Source organism: Aegilops tauschii, chromosome 7 (genome assembly GCF_002575655.3).
Source record: "Aegilops tauschii subsp. strangulata cultivar AL8/78 chromosome 7, Aet v6.0, whole genome shotgun sequence".
Lineage (NCBI taxonomy): Eukaryota > Viridiplantae > Streptophyta > Magnoliopsida > Poales > Poaceae > Aegilops > Aegilops tauschii.
This window is the reverse complement of record NC_053041.3, coordinates 567,550,427-567,574,053: the sequence shown is the minus strand read 5'-3', so window position 1 is coordinate 567,574,053 and position 23,627 is coordinate 567,550,427. Positions and strand designations below refer to the sequence as shown.

Genomic DNA, 23,627 nt, shown 5'->3' with positions numbered 1-23,627 from the left:
GGAACTGCCCCAAGTTTTTGGCGGAAAAGAAGGATGGCAAGGTTAACAAAGGTATATGTGATATACATGTTATCGATGTGTACCTTACCAATGCTCGTAGTAGCACCTGGGTATTTGATACTGGTTCTGTTGCTAATATTTGCAACTCGAAACAGGGGCTACAGATTGAGCGGAGATTGGCTAAGGACGAGGTGACGATGCGCGTGGGAAATGGTTCCAAAGTTGATGTGATCGCCGTCGGCACGCTACCTCTACATCTACCTTCGGGATTAATATTAGACCTAAATAATTGTTATTTGGTGACAGCGTTGAGCATGAACATTATATCTGGATCTTGTTTAATGCGAGATGGTTATTCATTTAAATCAGAGAATAATGGTTGTTCTATTTATATGAAGAATATCTTTTATGGTCATGCACCCTTGAAGAGTGGTCTATTTTTAATGAATCTCGATAGTAGTGATACACATATTCATAATGTTGAAGCCAAAAGATGCAGAGTTAATAATGACAGTGCAACTGATTTGTGGCACTGCCGTTTGGGTCATATCGGTGTAAAGCGCATGAAGAAACTCCATACTGATGGAATTTTGGAATCACTTGATTTTGAATCACTTGGTACTTGCGAACCGTGCCTCATGGGCAAGATGACCAAAACACCGTTCTCCGGTACTATGGAGAGAGCAACAGATTTGTTGGAAATTATACATACAGATGTATGTGGTTCGATGAATATTGAGGCTCCTGGCGGATATCGTTATTTTCTCACCTTCACAGATGATTTAAGCAGATATGGGTATATCTACTTAATGAAACATAAGTCTGAAACATTTGAAAAGTTCAAAGAATTTCAGAGTGAAGTTGAAAATCATCGTAACAAGAAAATAAAGTTTCTACGATCAGATCGTGGAGGAGAATATTTGAGTTACGAGTTTGGTCTACATTTGAAACAATGCGGAATAGTTTCGCAACTCATGCCACCCGGAACACCACAGCGTAATGGTGTGTCCGAACGTCGTAATCGCACTTTACTAGATATGGTGCGATCTATGATGTCTCTTACTGATTTACCGCTATCGTTTTGGGGTTATGCTTTAGAGACGGCTGCATTCACGTTAAATAGGGCACCATCAAAATCCGTTGAGATGACGCCTTATGAACTATGGTTTGGAAAGAAACCAAAGTTGTCGTATCTTAAAGTTTGGGGTTGCGATGCTTATGTGAAGAAACTTCAACCTGATAAGCTCGAACCCAAATCGGAGAAATGTGTCTTCATAGGATACCCAAAAGAGACTGCTGGGTATACCTTCTATCACAGATCCGAAGGCAAGATATTCGTTGCTAGGAATGGATCCTTTCTAGAGAAGGAGTTTCTCTCGAAAGATGTGAGTGGGAGGAAAGTAGAACTTGATGAGGTAACTGTACCTGCTCCATTATTGGAAAGTAGATCATCACAGAAATCAGTTTCTGCGACACCTACACCAAATAGTGAGGAAGTTAATGATAATGATCATGAAACTTCAGATCAAGTTATTACTGAACTTCGTAGGTCAACTAGATCAAGAACCGCACCAGAGTGGTACGGTAATCCTGTTCTGGAGGTCATGTTACTAGACCATGGCGAACCTACGAACTATGAAGAAGCGATGGTGAGCCCAGATTCCGCAAAATGGCTTGAAGCCATGAAATCCGAGATGGGATCCATGTATGAGAACAAAGTATGGACTTTGGTTGACTTGCCCGATGGTCGGCAAGCCATTGAAAACAAATGGATCTTCAAGAAGAAGACTGACGCTGATGGTAATGTTACTGTCTATAAAGCTCGACTTGTTGCAAAAGGTTTTCGACAAGTTCAAGGGATTGACTACGATGAGACCTTCTCACCCGTAGCGATGCTTAAGTCTGTCCGAATCATGTTAGCAGTTGCCGCATTTTATGATTATGAAATTTGGCAAATGGATGTCAAAACTGCATTCCTGAATGGATTTCTGGAAGAAGAGCTGTATATGATGCAACCGGAAGGTTTTGTCGATCCAAAAGGAGCTAACAAAGTGTGCAAGCTCCAGCGATCCATTTATGGACTGGTGCAAGCCTCTCGGAGTTGGAATAAACGCTTTGATAGTGTGATCAAAGCATTTGGTTTTATACAGACTTTTGGAGAAGCCTGTATTTACAAGAAAGTGAGTGGGAGCTCGATAGCATTTCTGATATTATATGTGGATGACATATTACTAATTGGAAATGATATAGAATTTCTGGATAGCATAAAGGGATACTTGAATAAGAGTTTTTCAATGAAAGACCTCGGTGAAGCTGCATATATATTAGGCATTAAGATCTATAGAGATAGATCAAGACGCTTAATTGGACTTTCACAAAGCACATACCTTGACAAAGTTTTGAAGAAGTTCAAAATGGATCAAGCAAAGAAAGGGTTCTTGCCTGTACTACAAGGTGTGAGATTGAGTAAGACTCAATGCCCGACCACTGCAGAAGATAGAGAGAAAATGAAAGATGTTCCCTATGCTTCAGCCATAGGCTCTATCATGTATGCAATGCTGTGTACTAGACCTGATGTGTCCCTTGCTATAAGTTTAGCAGGGAGGTACCAAAGTAATCCAGGAGTGGATCACTGGACAGCGGTCAAAAACATCCTGAAATACCTGAAAAGGACTAAGGATATGTTTCTCGTATATGGAGGTGACAAAGAGCTCATCGTAAATGGTTACATTGATGCAAGCTTTGACACTGATCCGGACGATTCTAAATCGCAAACCGGATACGTATTTACATTGAACGGTGGAGCTGTCAGTTGGTGCAGTTCTAAACAAAGCGTCGTGGCGGGATCTACATGTGAAGCGGAGTACATAGCTGCTTCGGAAGCAGTAAATGAAGGAGTCTGGATGAGGGAGTTCATATCCGATCTAGGTGTCATACCTAGTGCATCGGGTCCTATGAAAATCTTTTGTGACAATACTGGTGCAATTGCCTTGGCAAAGGAATCCAGATTTCACAAGAGAACCAAGCACATCAAAAGACGCTTCAATTCCATCCGGGATTTAGTCCAGGTGGGAGACATAGAAATTTGCAAGATACATACGGATCTGAATGTTGCAGACCCCGTTGACTAAGCCTCTTCCACGAGCAAAACATGATCAGCACCAAGGCTCCATGGGTGTAAGAATCATTACTGTGTAAACTAGATTATTGACTCTAGTGCAAGTGGCAGACTGAAGGAAATATGCCCTAGAGGCAATAATAAAGTATTATTTATTTCCTTATATCATGATAAATGTTTATTATTCATGCTAGAATTGTATTAACCGAAAACATAATACATGTGTGAATACATAGACAAAGAGAGTGTCACTAGTATGCCTCTACTTGACTAGCTCGTTAATCAAAGATGGTTATGTTTCCTAGCCATAGACATGAGTTGTCATTTGATTAACGAGATCACCTCATTAGGATAATGACGTGATTGACTTGACCCATTCCGTTAGCTTAGCACCCGATCGTTTAGTATGTTGCTATTGCTTTCTTCATGACTTATACATGTTCCTATGACTATGAGATTATGCAAGTCCCGTTTACCGGAGGAACACTTTGTGTGCTACCAAACGTCACAACGTAAATGGGTGATTATAAAGGTGCTCTACAGGTGTCTCCAAAGGTACTTGTTGGGTTGGCGTATTTCGAGATTAGGATTTGTCACTCCGATTGTCGGAGAGGTATCTCTGGGCCCACTCGGTAATGCACATCACTATAAGCCTTGCAAGCATTGTGACTAATAAGTTAGTTGCGGGATGATGTGTTACGGAACGAGTAAAGAGACTTGCCTGTAACGAGATTGAACTAGGTATCGAGATACCGACGATCGAATCTCTGGCAAGTAACATACTGATGACAAAGGGAACAACATATGTGGTTATGCGGTCTGACCGATAAAGATCTTCGTAGAATATGTGGGAGCCAATATGGGCATCCAGGTCCCGCTATTGGTTATTGACCGGAGACGTGTCTCGGTCATGTCTACATAGTTCTCGAACCCGTAGGGTCCGCACGCTTAAAGTTACGGTGACAGTTTTATTATGAGTTTATGTATGTTGATGTACCGAAGGAGTTCGGAGTCCCGGATGAGATCGGGGACATGACGAGGAGTCTCGAAATGGTCGAGACGTAAAGATCGATATATTGGACGACTATATTCGGACTTCGGAAAGGTTCCGAGTGATTCGGGTATTTTTCGGAGTACCGGAGAGTTACGGGAATACGTATTGGGCCTTATTGGGCCATACGGGAAAGAAGAAAAAGGGCCTCAAGGGTGGCCGCACCCCTCCCGTTGGTCTGGTCCGAATTGGACTTGGGAAGGGGGGCGCCCCCTTCCTTCCTTCTCTTTTTCCCTTCCTCTTTTCCTATTCCATATGGGAGGTGGAATCCTACTAGGACTAGGGAGTCCTAGTAGGACTCCACACTTGGTGCGCCCCCTCCTAGGGCCGGCCTCCTCCTCCCTTGCTCCTTTATATACGGGGGCAGGGGGGCACCCCTGAGACACAACAATTGATCCTTGAGATCTCTTAGCCGTGTGCGGTGCCCCCCTCCACCATATTACACCTCGATAATACCGTTGCGGAGCTTAGGTGAAGCCCTGCGCCGGTGGAACATCATCATCGTCACCACGCCGTCGTGTTGACGAAACTCTCCCTCAACACTCGGCTGGATCGGAGTTCGAGGGATGTCATCGAGCTGAACGTGTGTAGAACTCAGAGGTGCCGTGCGTTCGGTACTTGATCGGTTGGATCGTGAAGACGTATGACTACATCAACCGCGTTGTGATAACGCTTCCGCTGTCGGTCTACGAGGGTACGTGGACAACACTCTCCCCTCTCGTTGCTATGCATCACCATGATCTTGCATGTGCGTAGGAATTTTTTTAAAATTACTACGTTCCCCAACAAGTTTCATCGACCAGGCCGAGAGGCAGAAGCTGGTGTACATTCTTGGGACCGAGACGTGCAGCTTCCCGATGGCGGTTCGCGGGGCCACCGCAAGTTCATGAGGAAAGACGCCCTTGAACGATCGGAGAATATGAAGCGTGATGGTTTCACCATCCGCTGCGACATCATGGTATGCAGCGCGGAGGATGACGCCGCTGGTGGCACTGCCCCGCCTCGCTACATATGCCAGCATTTTAACACTCTCCTTGAAAGTAAGGTGGGTGCTGATGTGACGTTCGAGGTCAGCGGCGAGACATTCGCTGCACACCGGTGCGTGCTTGCTGCCCGGTCGACGGTCTTCATGGCGCAGCTCTTTGGCCCCATGAAGGAGGGCACCACGTCCAGTGTCATACGGATCGAAGACATGGAGGCAAAAGTGTTCAGGGCTCTGCTTAGATTCATCTACACAGACTCTTTTCCTGAGATGGAGAAGGAAGGCATGCAGGAGGAAGCACAAGATGTGGAACAAGGACAAGAAGAGGATGAAATGCGGCTGCAATGGCTGCGAGGCTTATTTACGGCGGCAGACAGATATGACCTCCAACACCTCAAGTTCATCTGTGAAAAGCGGTTGTCTGAGGACATAGGTGTGAGCTCGGTGGCGGCCACTCTTGTTCTGGCCGAGCAGCACGACTGCAGCGGGTTGAAGATGGCGTGCTTCAAGTTTATTCAAGCTCAATCTTCCTCCTGTTTGAAAAGGGTAATGTCAACTAATGGATGGGGGCATTTAATGACGACTTACCCCTCTATTTTGAATGAGGTCATTGCCAAGCTTGTTTCGAAAAAACGAAAGAAGCACTCTACATAGATTGTAGTTCTAGGTCTTGCTTTTGTCTCGTCCTGTAATTTGCCTATATGCTGCAGTATCAGAAAGATGCAACATATGGGCAAATTGTCTCTTTATGGAATGGATGGTCTGCTATTTCAGGTGTAGAACTGCATTGCAGCCCTGTGCAAGTTCCCTAGCTAGGCAGTCTTATCCTCGTGTATTTCTCTGTGCACTAATTGTGTTGTATATTATTGCTCTGTGCCTTCTTTATGATGTACTCCGTAGACGTTTTTGGAAACGCATTTTATGAACCGGGATTTATGGGAAAGAATTTGGAAGACAAAACAGGGGTCTCCAAGAGTTGTTGTTACAGTGACAATGATAATGTGAAAATCTTGGTCCAGTGCCTAAGAACCTTCTCCTAGCTGCTTGGGTATACTTTTTCTTTACATTATATTCATCATAAAATTCTTATCTTCTTTGCTATGGTTGTTGTTTCATAATACAGCAGAGACAAGTTTTGCATCTATTTTGGTAAGAATTTGATGATCTCTTCGCAACAGTTACCATCCTCCTGGGGCGCTATTCATTACCACACACCACAATCGCAGGTTCCAATAAATTCTTCAGCCTTCTCCTCTAAGATAAAACTGCTGGGAGCTACTCACCTAATATATCGTCTCGATTCTTTTGTGCAGTGGTCATCACTTGATTGAATTTTTTATGGTGAAGTGGGGTTTGAAGCTTCTGGATGGCTACTCTTTCCTCCCCTCTTGCAAGGCTGATTCACTACAAGGAAATATTCAGCTCGTTGAAATCACACTCGAGAAGGAAAAACCAAAATGAACTTCAGGTAGATAATGGGAGTACATTATCTTCATATTACTGATTATATAAAAAATACTGCATCTGGTGTTCAGGATGGTTCTTTTTCTTCATGTGTTCCAGCCTTAAAGGAGTTGGCTGACAGCAAGGACATGAAAATGGAATGTTTGGGTCTTCACTACCTTTGACTGCACATTAGGTAACTCCTGGAGCTCATAAATCATCCACAAGAATTTCTTTCTGGAAGGAGTTTATTTTTTTGATAAAAGGATTTGTTTATTGGTAGGGAAACATTCTTATTTTCCAGGTTTCGTCATTAGTTGAACCATGCAATAGATTTGGCAAGCAAAAACACAATACCTGATCCAACCTATCATAATTACAGATGTGCATTGCTTGTACATTCATTGGTTGAAGTATTGCCTTGTTTAAATTCATGAATCAACAACCTTCATCCATGTGCTTCTAGTTTAGTTCCTCCCAAATAGTGCACTAATCTAATGTGAACCTTGTATGCTTAAATCGCGAGGAGCTTTTGTTTTGATAGATCATAGAAAATGTGCTAGTAGTTGTACCTGGAAGTATCGTGATTATGCGATTACGTGAAGAAGAAACAATTAGGAGAACAAAGGGAGAAGAAAGGAAGGAAGAACCTGGTAGAATTATAAAATCGGATGAACCGTTCCGCCTCCAAATTCCCGACAGAAGAAATTAAGCGAACCTCGTTCATTATTCATATCAAACTAACATACATTTCTCAAGCATTGTCTGTGGGGAGACAATCAAGTTATATAGTGAAGGAGTCAAAGCACATAAGCTTTCTATGAACTTCCAGTGATTTTGATTCCAAAGCTTGCTTTGCAGTTCGGTAGACTATTAAGTTTGAAAGTATAATGTTCTACTAAATTGTCAGAAAAGCCAACAGACTCCCTCGCTGCGGCAACTACAAGAGGCTTCAATATCGTGCCGGTAAAGATGCAGTTATCCGGAGTTGGCTCTCGAATTCTACACAAAATAAATGGCATCTGTGCGAAGAACAGGCCAGTGACCGATGAGATCTGAGCTCTGTCTCTGAATTGAAAAATAATCCAGGAATAATGCGAGCAACAGGGCTTGAACCCTGGTGGGCTGGAGATAGCACTGTCCCTCTAACCATCCAACCACAGGTTGGTTCGCAGATACTTTTTTCCTTTGGAATAAACAATAGGGTGCCCCACGACACATCAACATTACACAAGATAAGTTCTAAAAAAACATCACACAAGATAACCCTTCAAAAAACATCATATAAGATAAAGAATTACTTCCCGTGAAAAAACATTACACAAGATAAAACAATTTTTACTTTTAGAATAAATAATAGGGGTGTGTCCCACAACACATCAACATTTTTTAAACAGGAAAAAACACACCAATGAGGACACAATCCCCGACTTACAATATTATAGAAAGAATGTAATGCAATGCAAATTTGAGTCTAAACACAAAGCAGTACCAATCGACTCGACAACACACCCGTGGGAACACAAACTTAGAACTGTGCCTGGATCCAATCCACCGTGCTCTTCTCCACTTGGAAGGCCTTGGTAGTAATACCGGCCGGGATGGAAGGCTCGGCTCCAAACACCGCGTTGGCTATCGTGATCACTCCAGGGTTCTGGCTGCTCAGCGCCGCAATAGCTACTGCACCAGTAGTCCTGTTGTTGTACTGGTAATGAACGAGGCCCTTAGGAAACACAAACACATCTCCCTTGTTGAGAACCTTCTCAAAGTGTTTGTTCTCGGGGTTCGACGTCACGAAACCGACGTGCAGGCAACCCTCTAGCACGGTCAAAATCTCAGTGGAACGCGGATGGGTGTGGGGAGGGTTGAGGCCGAACGGTGCATAGTCGATGCGGACGAGGGAGACACCCATGGTGTTCAGTCCACCGATCTGCGCGACGTTGACGGCGGTCACCGCTGAGCCCTGCTTGTTCGTCGTGTTGCCGGCCACGTGGAGGCCGGAGAAGTAGAAGTCCTCGACGACGACCTCTTTCGCGGCCTTGCAAGCCAGTCCGTTGACACGCACTGCGTAGGTAGATGCATTCATATAAGATAGTCTAATTGAGTGATTGCTTAAGCTTAACTACAGTTATATGGACTTTATCAGTGTGTATGTTGTACCTGGAGATGTCTTGTCAGCGACGCAGAAGTCCTGGAGATGGCTGGGATCGGAGGCGGTGGCGCCATGCGAGCATGCAAAGGCCAGGAGAGCTCCTGCAAGGAGCAACACTCGAATGGCCATGTCTCTTTGTTTTCTCCTCGCTAGAGTAAATTAGCAAGCAGTCGAGCTTTGGAATTGGTTGCTATGCTAGCGCTGCTTGAACTGTGCGATGTTTAAGGAGTGAAGAAGGCTAGTATTTATAGGGAGATCTTGCCATACATATATGTATGTCTAGATACACATGATTGGGTGTAGGAACAAGTCTTTGTGGTGTGGGCAGCCTGCAGAGCGCGTGTATATATCTGGACACAGCCTGCTACCCGTACGTATGTATGTGGGACGGCAGGATCAAATTAATATATAGCATGCATGATTACATCAGAGCAATCTATGCTTGAACAAGTCGCCTGTACATATCCACATCGATTGACCAAGAATCCAGCAGAGCATGCGATCCCTCCACGCCAGGAAAGGTATGTAATTGCATCTAGTTTTAGGTTTTTGAAATAGATTGCTGCTGCTAGTATTCAGTTAATGCAAAACTTGTTTTCAAAATTCACATGGATTCTTTGATCTATATTGCTACTGTTGTCCGTTCCCTGTGAATGGACATAGTATTAGTTTTTGAAATAAATGTGAAATCAAAACATTACTCATTGTGAATGTGAAATTGATATGATGTTCATGCCGGTCAGCGGCTGCCGGATCCTGTTGTGGGCACCGACAACAGCAGTGCACGTCGGCAGTGGCTGGCTACAATGACATCAAGCTTGTTAGTGGCGTCCGCTACAACGATGACGAGGCTATGGTGGCTACGTCATGGGCATCCCCTACACACATGGATGTTGATGACCCCGTGGGTGCGGGCTTTCCCGGCCCATCCTGTTTTCTTTCGGGTTCCTGTAAACCTTAGCACTGGCGGGCACAAAACTACGCCCACCATTGGTGTCCTAAATACAAGTGACGGGTCCAACATCCACCATTGGTATTTAGATTACCAGTGGAGGGTGGTACTTTAGGCCCGCCAATGGTAACCTAAATACCAGTGGCGGGCGCCCGCCACGGGTAGCTATTTTGTGCCACCACTGCTAAGCAATTTTGCTTTAGCGTGAGCGTCTTTAGTTACAACTTGTCCATCATCAACTAGTTATGATGTTGTAATGATATATGTTTATGCAAGGGCTGATTAAAGTTGTTTAGCCAGTGTTCAGTGAATATGAGCACAAACTCTGTGTTATACATCTCTATGAGATTCTAAATAAGGTACACAAGGGAGAGAACATGAAGAACAATCTTTTGAAAACTTGCAATATTAACTTCAGTATCTACTTGGGAGGGGAACATGGAGAAGATGAAGATTGATCGCCCAAAAGCTCATGCTTGATTAGAGGAGATGGCTCCAAACACTTGGGTTACAACATTCTCCGACGAGCTTAAACATTGTAACTAGAGGCTAACACGTGCTTCACCACGCCATTCTTCACTCATGGGATTAACTCTTTTATATCTAGTAGATTATTGCAATCGATTGTTTGGACTTTTTCTGTGGACTTGTGATTTAATTATGTTATTACGGTGTTTTTCCGTTCATATATCGTGTCGGGTTGCTATTGGAGGCAATATTTTTTCCAAGTGGAGAATAGAGTTGTTTAGTGCGTCGTTATACTGTCTTTACACATTTTGGTCTCGGTGTTAGCCGGTGGTGATCATTTGAGCCTCTTGGCAGCTTCTATTCAACACTGCAACCATGAATTGCTGCTATAATGCTCACATGGGGCGACCCATGAATCTCTTGCTCACTCAGCTTGCCTTCCTGCTCCTCTTGCTCGTTTAGCTTTTTATTCCGCTCATGCCATCGCTAGCTCAGAAAAATTCGTCTATCTTTTTTATTTGAAAAAAGTTAGTTTAAATAAAACATCTTCATGGATTTTAAAATATATTGCATATTTACAAAACCATGAATTTTAGAAAACATTCACGAATTAAAAATATATTCATGGATTCTAAAAAAAGTTTGCACATTAAATAAGTTTTCAAATTTTAAAAATGTTCACAAACTTTAAAGATGACCATGAACTTTAAAATATCTGTTAATGTACTCCCTCTATCCATATATATAGGGCCTAATGCATTTTTGAATCTGAAATGGACGAAGGGAGTAATAAATATTAATGAATCTGAAAAAAATCTGAATTTTTAAGAAACATTTTTTAATGTTCACAAATTTTAATAAGCACTCAAGAATTAAAATGTGAAAAAAAGAGAAGGATAGATAAAACTAAACTGACACAACCTTACAGGACGACCCCTCAGCGACCCCACAACTCCCGAAGCATCAGAACGCTTCAAGTCATGGGAGCTTAATATTTCTATAGATATTCTCCTAAACAGTACTTGTGAAGTTTTTAAACGGTAGCGATTCTCAAGATTATTTTCTTGTGATTATTCTACAACTTTTACATTTTGCTATATTGATAATGCATTATCATAGGTGATCTTATTTTGTTAGCACATCTAAGCTTGCTACGTCATCATCCTTATGATTATTATTTTTTAAATGCATGTACAAGAGGCTTATTGTAAGGATGTTTATGGGCTCCCTCATGTCAACACATCTATCTTTATATATTAAAAAAAACTTGATGGGCTAACCAGAAAAAAGAAAAATAGGCTATAAAATCTCATAAAAAATTAGAGACATCCGACCATTAATTTGGTGGATCATTAAAAATATAACCATTAGATTTACGTGACTGCACGTAACACTGATGGACCCAAAGCTAACAATTAGTTGTGAAATATACCCTACATGTATGACTTAATTAACCAAAAGAAAACACTCTCTGCAAATAAAAAAATTACAACTCAGCGGATGATCTTGCTTATGCACCATACATCTATCTACGTGTCCCTTCAAAAAAAAAAACTACTATATCTCACGTCCCCTCCAAAGAAACATAAAAAAACTACTACATCTCACGTATCTTTCTTTTAGTTGCATCTCACGTATCTGACTTATAATGACTAATTAGGAAGGACACACTTGACCCTTAAAAAAAGAATGATACAGTTGGCTACACGCATAGCTAAACTGAGTACTAATTATTTGAAAAAATTTGTGAGTGCTTCTTCTCACATAGACTAATAACAATTTGTGTTGGACAAGAATTTTGATTATTCTAGCATGATATCCGCATCTGCTCACAAGTCCATCGATGGCGTTCAACATCATCGTCGGCATAAATAAAAGATTGATGTTATTGTTACATATACATGCGATTGTATGAGACCTTTGTTAGGAATATTGTATACAAATGACTAATCTGGCCACAATAAAATTAGAACTTTAAGTCAACATCCTAATATAATATTACTACAACAAAATTGATGACTTGGTCGATACACTGGATAAATTGTCTAGCTGACCCAAATAAGTAACTATTAAAATGTAACCTTTTATTTCATTGGAAAATGACGACACAATTAAAAACGTTAATTCAACATATCTCATATAGTATCGCACACAAATTGATTGGATATCGTAGTATTTTATACCAACTAAAAATGCCACGTTTAAAACCTTAACTCAAGGTCCTAATATCACATGTCTTATAGAAAAATTGCCAAGCTAGTATACAAACCGGATAATTAATCTACTAGACCTAGAAAATATTTTTAATATTCTACTTATAAGGTTGAATTTATTACAACATGTTATTCTTTACATTCATCCGTCCTTACTCAACATAGCACCGAATATGAACTATGGTCTCTGCTACTTCTTGAGCTTGCGTTGGTTTTTCCCTTGAAGAGGAAAGGGTGATGCAACAAAATAAAGATAAGTATTTCTCTCAATTAGAGAACCAATGTATCAATCCAGTAGGAGAAGAACGCACAAATTACCAATACCTGCACAAACAATCAAACACTTGCACCCAACGTGATAAAGGGGTTGTCAATCCCTTCACGGTCACTTGCAAAATTGACATCTCATAGAGATAGATAAAACTAAACAAAAGATAAAGTAAATATTTTTGGTTTTTTTGGTATATAGATCTGAAAGTAAAAGATTGCAAAATAGTAGATTGGAAACTAATATGATGGAAAATAGACCCGGGGGCCATAGGTTTCACTAGAGGCTTCTCTCATGAAGGCAAATAATACGGTGGGTGAACAAATTACTGTCGAGCAATTGATAGAAAAGCGCAAAGTTATGACGATATCCAAGGTAATGATTATGCAATATAGGCATCACGTCCGTGTCAAGTAGACCGACTCCTGCCTGCATCTACTATTATTACTCCACACATTGACCGACTCTTGCCTGCATCTAGAGTATTAAGTTCATAAAGAACAGAGCAACGCTTTAAGTAAGATGACATGATGTAGAGGAATAAACTCATGCAATATGATGTAAACCCATCTTTTTATCCTCGATGGCAACAATACAATACGTGCCTCGCTACCCCTACTTTGTCACCGGCTGAGGACACCACAAGATTGAACCCAAAGCTAAGTACCTCTCCCATTGCAAGAAAAACCAATCTAGTTGGCCAAACCAAACCGATAACTCGAAAAGAAATACAAAGATATCAAATCATGCATATAAGAATTCAGTGAAGATTCAAATAATATTCATAGGTAAGCCGATCATAAATCCACAATTCATCAGATCTCGACAAACACACCGCAAAAGAATATTACATCGGATAGATCTCCAAGAACATCGAGGAGAACATGGTATTGAGAATTAAAGAGAGAGAAGAAGCCATCTAGCTAGTAGCTATGGACCCGTAGGTCTGTGGTAAACTACTCACGCTTCATCGGAAGGGCAATAGAGTTGATGTAGATGCTGTTGGGGAACGTAGTATTTCAAATTTTTTGCCTACGATCACGCAAGATCTATCTAGGAGAAGCATAGCAACGAGCGGGGAGAGTGTGTCTATGTACCCTCGTAGACCGAAAGCGGAAGCGTTTAGTAACGCGGTTGATGTAGTCGAACGTCTTCACGATCCAACCGATCCAAGTACCGAACGCACAGCACCTCCGTGATCTGCACACATTCAGCTCAATGACGTCCCTCGAACTCTTGATCCAGTTGAGGCCGAGGGAGAGTTTCGTCAGCACCACGGTGTGGTGACGGTGATGATGAAGTTACCGGCGCAGGGCTTCGCCTAAGCACTACGACGATATGTCCGAGGTGTTGAACAGTGGAGGGGGCACCGCACACGGCTAAGAGATTGTCTGGTGTGCCTTTGGGGTGCCCCCTGCCCCCGTATATAAAGGAGGGAAGGAGGAGGCCGGCCAACAAGGGGCGCGCTAGGGAGAGGGGAGTCCTACTAGGACTCCAGTCCTAGTAGGATTCGGCCCCACCCTTTTTTCCTTCTACCGGAGGGGGAAAAGGGGAAGGAGAGGGAGTAGGAGAAGGAAAGGGGGTGGCGCCCCCTTCCCAAGTCCAATTCGGCCTCCTCCCTTGTGGGGGGCGCACCAGCCCCTTGTGGGCTGGTTAGCCTCCCTCCTATGGCCCATAAGGCCCATATCTTTCCCCGGGGGGTTCCGGTAACCTCCTGGTACTCCGGAAAAATGCCCGAATCACTTGGAACCATTCCGATATCCGAATGCAACCTTCCAATATATGAATCTTTACCTCTCGACCATTTCGAGACTCCTCATCATGTCCGTGATCTCATCCGGTACTCTGAACAAACTTCGGTACATCAAATCACATAACTCATAATACAAATTGTCATCGAACGTTAAGCGTGCGGACCCTACGGGTTCGAGAACTATGTAGACATGACCGAGACACATCTCTGGTCAATAACCAATAGCGGAACCTGGATGCTCATATTGGCTCCTACATATTCTACCAAGATATTTATCGGTCAAACCGCATAACAACATACATTGTTCCCTTTGTCATCGGTATGTTACTTGCCCGAGATTCGATCGTCGGTATCATCATACCTACTTTAATCTCATTACCGGCAAGTCTCTTTACTCGTTCCGTAATGCATCATCCCGCAACTAACTCATTAGTCACATTTGTTGCAAGGCTTATAGTGCTGTGCATTACCGAGAGGGCCCAAAGATACCTCTCCGATACACGGAGTGACAAATCCTAATCTCGATCTATGCCAACTCAACAAACACCATCAGAGACACCTGTAGAGCATCTTTATAATCACCTAGTTACATTGTGATTATACACGGATGATGTGGGCATACAATGATGTGATGCCAACTCAACAAATCCTAATCTCGATACACGGGATCACATCATTAGAGAATGATGTGATGCCAACTCAACAAATCCTAATCTCGATCTATGCCCACTACTTCCCCCGGCGAATTCCCGTAACTCTCCGGTACTCCGAAAAATACCCGAATCACTCGGAACCTTTCCGATGTCCGAATATAGCCTTCCAATATATCGATTTGTACCTCTCGACCATTTCGAGACTCCTCATCATGTCCGTGATCTCATCTGGGACTCCGAACAAACTTGGGTCATCAAATCACATAACTCATAATATAAATCGTCATCGAACGTTAAGCGCGCAGACCCTATGGGTTTGAGAACTATGTAGACATGACCGAGACTCCGCGCGGACCGCGACCAGGTTTGACCATCAGCCCGTCGATCTCAAATCCCCAGCTCCGAACCAAGCTTGGAGTGCCAACATCTTCGATCGATCAGCCTCGCAGATTCGTCGACGCCATGTCGTCGTTCGCCGGCGTGTCGGTCGTCGACGACGTCGATCTGTGCCCCCCTTGCGCCTGGTCGGCCTGCGAAACCAGCGCTGACTGCGGCCACCACCTACTCGTGGTCCAGGGCTACTCAGGCGCCAAGGAGAAGGCGCCCACCGGGGAGAGCATCATCTCCCGGCCCTTCAGGGTCGGATGCCACACGTGGCAGATCGAGCTCTTCCATAACGGCGACAGTCCAAGCTGCGCCGACTTCGTCTCTCTCTACGTCTGCCGCCTCGACGACTACCTCAACAATGCCGTGGAGGCCAAGTTCAGTCTCAGTTTCATCGACCAGGCCGAGAGGCAGAAGCTGGTGTACATTCTTGGGACCGAGACGTGCAGCTTCCCCCATGGCGGTTCGCGGGGCCACCGCAAGTTCATGAGGAAAGACGCCCTTGAACGATCGGAGAATATGAAGCGTGATGGTTTCACCATCCGCTGCGACATCATGGTATGCAGCGCGGAGGATGACGCCGCTGGTGGCACTGCCCCGCCTCGCTACATATGCCAGCATTTTAACACTCTCCTTGAAAGTAAGGTGGGTGCTGATGTGACGTTCGAGGTCAGCGGCGAGACATTCGCTGCACACCGGTGCGTGCTTGCTGCCCGGTCGACGGTCTTCATGGCGCAGCTCTTTGGCCCCATGAAGGAGGGCACCACGTCCAGTGTCATACGGATCGAAGACATGGAAGCAAAAGTGTTCAGGGCTCTGCTTAGATTCATCTACACAGACTCTTTTCCTGAGATGGAGAAGGAAGGCATGCTGGAGGAAGCACAAGATGTGGAACAAGGACAAGAAGAGGATGAAATGCGGCTACAATGGCTGCGAGGCTTATTTACGGCGGCAGACAGATATGACCTCCAACACCTCAAGTTCATATGTGAAAAGCGGTTGTCTGAGGACATAGGTGTGAGCTTAGTGGCGGCCACTCTTGTTCTGGCCGAGCAGCACGACTGCAGCGGGTTGAAGATGGCGTGCTTCAATTTTATTGAAGCTCAATCTTCCTCCTGTTTGAAAAGGGTAATGTCAACTAATGGATGGGGGCATTTAATGATGACTTACCCCTCTATTTTGAATGAGGTCATTGCCAAGCTTGCTTCGAAAAAATGAAAGAAGCACTCTACATAGATTGTAGTTCTAGGTCTTGCTTTTGTCTCGTCCTGTAATTTGCCTATATGCTGCAGTATCAGAAAGATCCAACATATGGGAAAATTGTCTGTTTATGGAATGGATGGTCTGCTATTTCAGGTGTAGAACTGCATTGCAGCCCTGTGCAAGTTCCCTAGCTAGGCAGTCTTATCCTCGTGTATTTCTCTGTGCACTAATTGTGTTGTATATTATTGCTCTGTGCCTTCTTTATGATGTACTCCATAGACGTTTTTGGAAACGCATTTTATGAACCGGGATTTATGGGAAAGAATTTGGAAGACAAAACAGGGGTCTCCAAGAGTTGTTGTTACAGTGACAATGATAATGTGAAAATCTTGGTCCAGTGCCTAAGAACCTTTTCCTAGCTGCTTGGGTATACTTTTTCTTTACATTATATTCATCATAAAATTCTTATCTTCTTTGCTATGGTTGTTGTTTCATAATACAGCAGAGACAAGTTTTGCATCTATTTTGGTAAGAATTTGATGATCTCTTCGCAACAGTTACCATCCTCCTGGGGTGCTATTCATTACCACACACCACAATCGCAGGTTCCAATAAATTCTTCAGCCTTCTCCACTAAGATAAAACTGCTGGGAGCTACTCACCTAATATATCGTCTCGATTCTTTTGTGCAGTGGTCATCACTTGATTGAATTTTTTATGGTGAAGTGGGGTTTGAAGCTTCTGGATGGCTACTCTTTCCTCCCCTCTTGCAAGGCTGATTCACTACAGGGAAATATTCAGCTCGTTGAAATCACACTCGAGAAGGAAAAACCAAAATGAACTTCAGGTAGATAATGGGACTACATTATCTTCATATTACTGATTATATAAAAAATACTGCATCTGGTGTTCAGGATGGTTCTTTTTCTTCATGTGTTCCAGCCTTACAGGAGTTGGCTGACAGCAAGGACATGAAAATGGAATGTTTGGGTCTTCACTACCTATGACTGCACATTAGGTAACTCCTGGAGCTCATAAATCATCCACAAGAATTTCTTTCTGGAAGGAGTTTATTTTTTTGATAAAAGGATTTGTTTATTGGTAGGGAAACATTCTTATTTTCCAGGTTTCGTCATTAGTTGAACCATGCAATAGATTTGGCAAGCAAAAGCACAATACCTGATCCAACCTATCATAATTACAGATGTGCATTGCTTGTACATTCATTGGTTGAAGTATTGCCTTGTTTAAATTCATGAATCAACAACCTTCATCCATGTGCTTCTAGTTTAGTTCCTCCCAAATAGTGCACTAATCTAATGTGAACCTTGTATGCTTAAATCACGAGGAGCTTTTGTTTTGATATATCATAGAAAATGTGCTAGTAGTTGTACATGGAAGTATCGTGATTATGCGATTACGTGAAGAAGAAACAATTAGGAGAACAAAGGGAGAAGAAAGGAAGGAAGAACCTGGTAGAATTATAAAATCGGATGAACCGTTCCGCCTCCAAATTCCCGACAGAAGAAATTAAGCGAACCTCATTCATTATTCATACCAAACTAACATACATTTCTCAAGCATTGTCTGTGGGGAGACAACCAAGTTATATAGTGAAGGAGTCAAAGCACATAAGCTTTCTATGAAATTCCAATGATTTTGATTCCAATGCTTGCTTTGCAGTTCGGTAGACTATTAAGTTTGAAAGTATCAGAATAATGTTCTACTAAATTGTCAGAAAAGCCAACAGACTCCCTCGCTGCGGCAACTACAAGAGGCTTCAATATCGTGGCGGTAAAGATGCAGTTATCCAGAGTTGGCTCTCGAATTCTACACAAAATAAATGGCATCTGTGCGAAGAACAGGCCAGTGATCGATGAGATCTGAGCTCTGGCTCTGAATTGAAAAATAATCCAGGAATAATTCGAGCAACAGGACTTGAACCCTGGTGGGCTGGGGATAGCACTGTCCCTCTATTCTACATATTCTACGACGATCTTTATTGGTCAAACCGCATAACGACATATGTTGTTCCCTTTGTCATCGGTATGTTACTTGCCCGAGATTCGATCATCGGTATCATCATACCTAGTTCAATCTCGTTATCGGCAAGTCTCTTTACTCGTTCCGTAATGGATCATCCCGCAACTAACTCATTAGTCACATTGCTTGCAAGGCTTATAGTGATGTGCATTACCGAGAGGGCCCAGAGATACCTCTCGATACACGGAGTGACAAATCCTAATCTTGATCTATGCTAACTCAACAAACACCATCGGAGACACATGTAGAGCATCTTTATAATCACCCAGTTACGTTGTGACGTTTGATAGCACACAATGTGTTCCTCCGGTATTCGGGAGTTGCATAATCTCATAGTCAGAGAACATGTATAAGTCATGAAGAAAGCAATAGCAATAAAACAAAATGATCATTATGCCAAGCTAACGGCTGGTTCTTGTCCATCACATCATTCTCCTAATGATGTGATCCCGTTCATCAAATGACAACACATGTCTATGGCTAGGAAACTTAACCATCTTTGATTAACGAGCTAGTCAAGTAGAGGCATACTAGGGACACTCTGTTTTGTCTATGTATTCACACATGTACCAAGTTTCTGGTTAATACAATTCTAGCATGAATAATAAACATTTATCATGATATAAGGAAATATAAATAACAACTTTATTATTGCCTCTAGGGCATATTTCCTTCAGTCTCCCACTTGCACTAGAGTCAATAATCTAGTTCACATCGCCATGTGATTTATCATCAATAGTTCACATCTTTATGTGACTAACACCCATAGTTCACATCGCCATGTGACCAACACTCAAAAGGTTTACTAGAGTCAATAATCTAGTTCACATCGCTATGTGATTAACACCCAAGAGTAATAAGGTATGATCATGTTTTGCCTGTGAGAGAAATTTTAGTCTACGGGTCTGCAACATTCAGATCCTTATGTATTTTGCAAATTTCTATGTCTACAATACTCTGTACGAAGCTACTCTATCTAATTGCTCCCACTTTCAATATGTATCTAGATCGAGACTTAGAGTCATCCAAATCGGTGTCAAAGCTTGCATCGGGTAACTCTTTACGATGAACTCTTTGTCACCTCCATAACCGAGAAACATTTCCTTATTCCACTAAGGACAGTTTTGACCGTTGTCTAGTGATCCACTCCTGGATCACTATTGTACCCTCTTGCCAAACTCATGGTGAGGTACCCAATAGGTCTGGTACATAGCATAGCATACTTTATAGAACCTATGACCGAGGCATAGGGAATGACTTTCATTCTCTCTCTATCTTCTGCCGTGGTCGGGCTTTGAGTCTCAGTCAACTTCACACCTTGGAACATAGGCAATAACTCCTTCTTTGACTGTTCCATTTTGAACTACTTCAAAAACTTGTCAAGGTATGTACTCACTGAAAAAACTTATCGAGCGTCTTGATCTATCTCTGTAGATCTTGATGCTCAACATGTAAGCAGCTTCACCGAGGTCTTTCTTTGAAAAACTCCTTTCAAACACTCCTTTATGCTTTCCAGAAAATTCTACATCATTTCCGATCAACAATATGTCATTCACATATACTTATCAGAAAAGTTGTAGTGCTCCCACTCACTTTCTTGTAAATACAGGCTTCACCGCAAGTCTGTATAAAACTATATGCTTTGATCAATTCATCAAAGCGTATATTCCAACTCCGAGATGCTTGCACCAGTCCATAGATGGATCGCTGGCGCTTGCACACTTTGTTAGCCCCTTTAGGATTGACAAAACCTTCTGTTGCATCATATACAAGTCTTCTTTAATAAATCCATTAAGGAGTGCAGTTTTGTTATCCATTTGCCAGATTTCATAAAATGCGGCAATTGCTAACATGATTCGGATAGACTTAAGCATCGCTACGAGTGAGAAAATCTCATCGTAGTCAACACCTTGAACTTGTCGAAAACCTTTCGCGACAAGTCGAGCTTTGTAGACAGTAACATTACCATCAACGTCAGTCTTCTTCTTGAAGATCCATTTATTCTCGATGGCTTGCCGATCATCGGGCAAGTCAACCAAAGTCCACACTTTGTGAAAGTCCAATTAAGCGTCTTGATCTATCTCTATAGATCTTGATGCCCAATATATAAGCAGCTTCACCGAGGTCTTTCATTAAAAAATTCTTATTCAAGTATCCTTTTATGCTATCCAGAAATACTGTATCATTTCCAATCAACAATATGTCATCCACATATAATATTAGAAATGCTACAGAGCTCCCACTCACTTTCTTGTAAATACAGGCTTCTCCAAAAGTTTGTTTAAAACCATATGCTTTGATCACACTATCAAAATGTTTATTCCAACTCCAAGAGGCTTGCACCAGTCCATAAATGGATCGCTGGAGCTTGCACACTTCGTTAGCATCATTTGGATCGATAAAACCTTCCGGTTGCATCATATACAACTCTTCTTCTAGAAATCCATTTTGACATCCATTTGCCAAATTTCATAATCATAGAATGCGGCAATTGCTAACATGATTCGGACAGACTTAAGCATCGCTACGGGTGAGAAGGTCTCATCGTAGTCAACTGCTTGAACTTGTCGAAAACCTTTTGCAACAAGTCGAGCTTTGTAGACAGTAACATTACCATCAGCGTTAGTCTTCTTCTTGAAGATCCATTTATTCTCGATGGCTTGCCGATCATCGGGCAAGTCAACCAAAGTCCACACTTTGTTCTCATACATGGATCCCATCTCAGATTTCATGCCCTCAAGCCATTTCGCGGAATCTGGGCTCATCATCTCTTCCTCATAGTTCGTAGGTTCATTATGGTCTAGTAACATGACGTCCAGAACAGGATTACCGTACCACTCTGGTGCAGATCTTACTCTGGTTCACCTACGAGGTTCAATAGCAACTTGATCTGAAGTTTCATGATCACTATCATTAGCTTCCTCTCTAATTGGTGTAGGAATCACTGGAACTGTTTTCTGTGATATACTACTTTCCGATTCGGGAGCAGGTACAATTACCTCATCAAGTTCTACGTTCCTCCTACTCACTCCTTTCGAGAGAAACTCCTTCTCTAGAAAGGATCCATTTTTAGCAATGAATATCTTGCCTTCGGATCTGTGATAGAAGATGTACCCAACATTTTCCTTTGGGTATCCTATGAAGACACATTTCTCTGATTTGGGTTTGAGCTTATCAGGTTGAAGCCTTTTCACATAAGCATCGCAGCCCCAAACTTAAGAAACGACAACTTGGGTTTCTTGCTAAACCACAGTTCATACGGTGTCGTCTCAACGGATTTAGATGGTGCCCTATTTAACGTGAATGCAACTGTCTCTAATGCATAACCCCAAAACGATAGTGGTTAATCGGTAAGAGACATCATAGATCGCACCATATCTAAAAAAGTACGGTTAAGATGTTCGAACACACCATTACGCTATGGTGTTCCAGGTGGCGTGAGTTGCGAAACTATTCCACATTTGTCGTGGTGGGCGCACTGCAGATGCCAAGGGATGGCTAAAGATAGGAGGAGGCTTGAGGGCACTGGTGGGCTCCAGAGGCGAGGTCGGGATGAGCGAGCGTGGGACGCAAGACATACCCAGGTTCGGGGCTCTCCGGAGAGATAACACCCCTAGTCCTGCATAGCGTAGTTGATATGAATCAGTACAGAGTTGCTCCTAGAGCTGTATTGAGGAAGAAGGGAAGCTGGCCAGGGCTTAGGATGCTCCTTCTCTAGGTGTGGCTAGTCTAGTTGATCTAGAGTGTGCGTGGTTCTCGTCGTGCGTGAGTGAGTCGCTTGCCTGTATGCATGAGGGCTCCTGGGGGGTTTTACAGGCCAACCCCCAGGGGTACAATGGTAATGTTACAAGGCAGTGGGGCCGGATTGTCATCGTCCGGGAAGCCGGCGCTGGGACCCTCCGGGTGTCAGGGCTCGCCGGGTTCTCCAGGCGCGGGCCCCGCGTGCCTAGGGGCACTGTTCGCTGTCTTGTCGATCGTCAGGGAGTGGCCGAGTCGAGTCTGCTACAGTGGCGCTGTTGCCACGCCGGCCCTGGTTAGTGGGTAGGTGGGGCACTGTTGCCACGCCTCGGCTGACCAGAGGCATGGGCGGGGCACTGTTGCCTCGGTCATCGGTAGATGGAGACTCGTCCCATCGTACGGCTGGGATGGGACGGGAGCTGACCCGTGGCCGGGTTGAGGAACGCGCCAAGGGTGGTGCTGGCTTGTTGGGGGAAGTCTTGACGTGTCGGGTTCGGCTGTCTTGAGCTGGTCGCTGGGGCCGGGTTGAGGAGTTCGGCCGGGTTGAGGGGCTTGGCCGGATTGAGCAACCCAGCCAAGCACGTGCCGGCTTGAGGAGCGATGCTGGCCCCGTCGTTTTTGAAAAGGATCCGGGTTCCATTGCCTGCCCGGGGTTCATCCCCCCGACAGTAGTCCCTGAAGCTGTGAAGGTCCGCCATCTTTGGAAGGGAGGGCCTTCGCAGTTTCCCCCCTTTTGAGGAGGCGAATTTTGTGACCGCCGGGTCCGGCAACACCCACTGTGTGCCAGCTTTCGGAAGCCGGATTGCGGGCACCCCAGCAGGGGCGGGAAACCGAAGAGTTCGTCGAATCTTGAGGCAATCTTTTGGGCTTCGCGCGGGCGCCACGTGGTGCCCGGAAGCCAGAGGGGCCTGACAGGCCACGCGCACGACAGGACAAGGCGTCATGCTGGGGCCCGCGGCCGCGCGCCCTCGGCCCACGCTCGCGCATTTATTGTGGCGTCCGCAAGTCAGTTGCCACTCTCAAGGCAGTTATTGCGCACGTACGTGTGCAGTTATTGCGGGGAAGTAGGACGGGCGAGCGCAAACGATCCCACTTCCCCACGTTCGAACCATGGGTTATAAATTGGGGGGAGGGGAGTAGCGGAAACCATTCTCGCTCGCACTCCCCTACTTCTTCAACCTTCCTCGGCTCCTTGCGACCTCCGCG

General features: G+C 43.8%; 3 protein-coding genes across 3 annotated transcripts; 2 read left to right on the top strand and 1 right to left on the bottom strand.

Annotated features, from left to right (window-relative positions):
- The first annotated feature begins 5,055 nt into the window (after positions 1-5,055).
- LOC109742720 (BTB/POZ and MATH domain-containing protein 2-like) lies at positions 5,056-5,963 on the top strand. Its single transcript, XM_045231554.1, has 2 exons — positions 5,056-5,697; positions 5,862-5,963. Exons 1-2 carry the CDS (start codon positions 5,056-5,058, stop codon positions 5,961-5,963), a joined length of 744 nt encoding a protein of 247 aa, XP_045087489.1.
- A 2,102-nt stretch (positions 5,964-8,065) lies between these two features.
- On the bottom strand, positions 8,066-8,889 carry LOC109742742 (putative germin-like protein 2-3). Its single transcript, XM_073502947.1, has 2 exons — positions 8,755-8,889; positions 8,066-8,658 (listed from the first exon to the last, which is right to left on the bottom strand). Exons 1-2 carry the CDS (start codon positions 8,873-8,875, stop codon positions 8,123-8,125), a joined length of 657 nt encoding a protein of 218 aa, XP_073359048.1. The 5' UTR covers positions 8,876-8,889; the 3' UTR covers positions 8,066-8,122.
- A 6,626-nt stretch (positions 8,890-15,515) lies between these two features.
- On the top strand, positions 15,516-16,655 carry LOC109742722 (BTB/POZ and MATH domain-containing protein 2-like). Its single transcript, XM_020301819.3, has one exon. The coding sequence runs from the start codon at positions 15,516-15,518 to the stop codon at positions 16,653-16,655; it is 1,140 nt and encodes a 379-aa protein (XP_020157408.1).
- Positions 16,656-23,627: the final 6,972 nt, after the last annotated feature.

What these genes read in the sequence shown, in the direction of transcription:
- LOC109742720 (XM_045231554.1), top strand. Translation starts at nt 5,056, where the DNA reads ATGAGGAAAGACGCCCTTGAACGATCGGAGAATATGAAGCGTGATGGT. An exon ending in CTTCCTCCTGTTTGAAAAGG is followed by an intron (nt 5,698 to 5,861) that starts GTAATGTCAACT and finishes TATATGCTGCAG; the next exon opens with TATCAGAAAGATGCAACATA.
- LOC109742742 (XM_073502947.1), bottom strand. Translation starts at nt 8,875, where the DNA reads ATGGCCATTCGAGTGTTGCTCCTTGCAGGAGCTCTCCTGGCCTTTGCA. An exon ending in CGCTGACAAGACATCTCCAG is followed by an intron (nt 8,659 to 8,754) that starts GTACAACATACA and finishes CTACCTACGCAG; the next exon opens with TGCGTGTCAACGGACTGGCT.
- LOC109742722 (XM_020301819.3), top strand. Translation starts at nt 15,516, where the DNA reads ATGTCGTCGTTCGCCGGCGTGTCGGTCGTCGACGACGTCGATCTGTGC.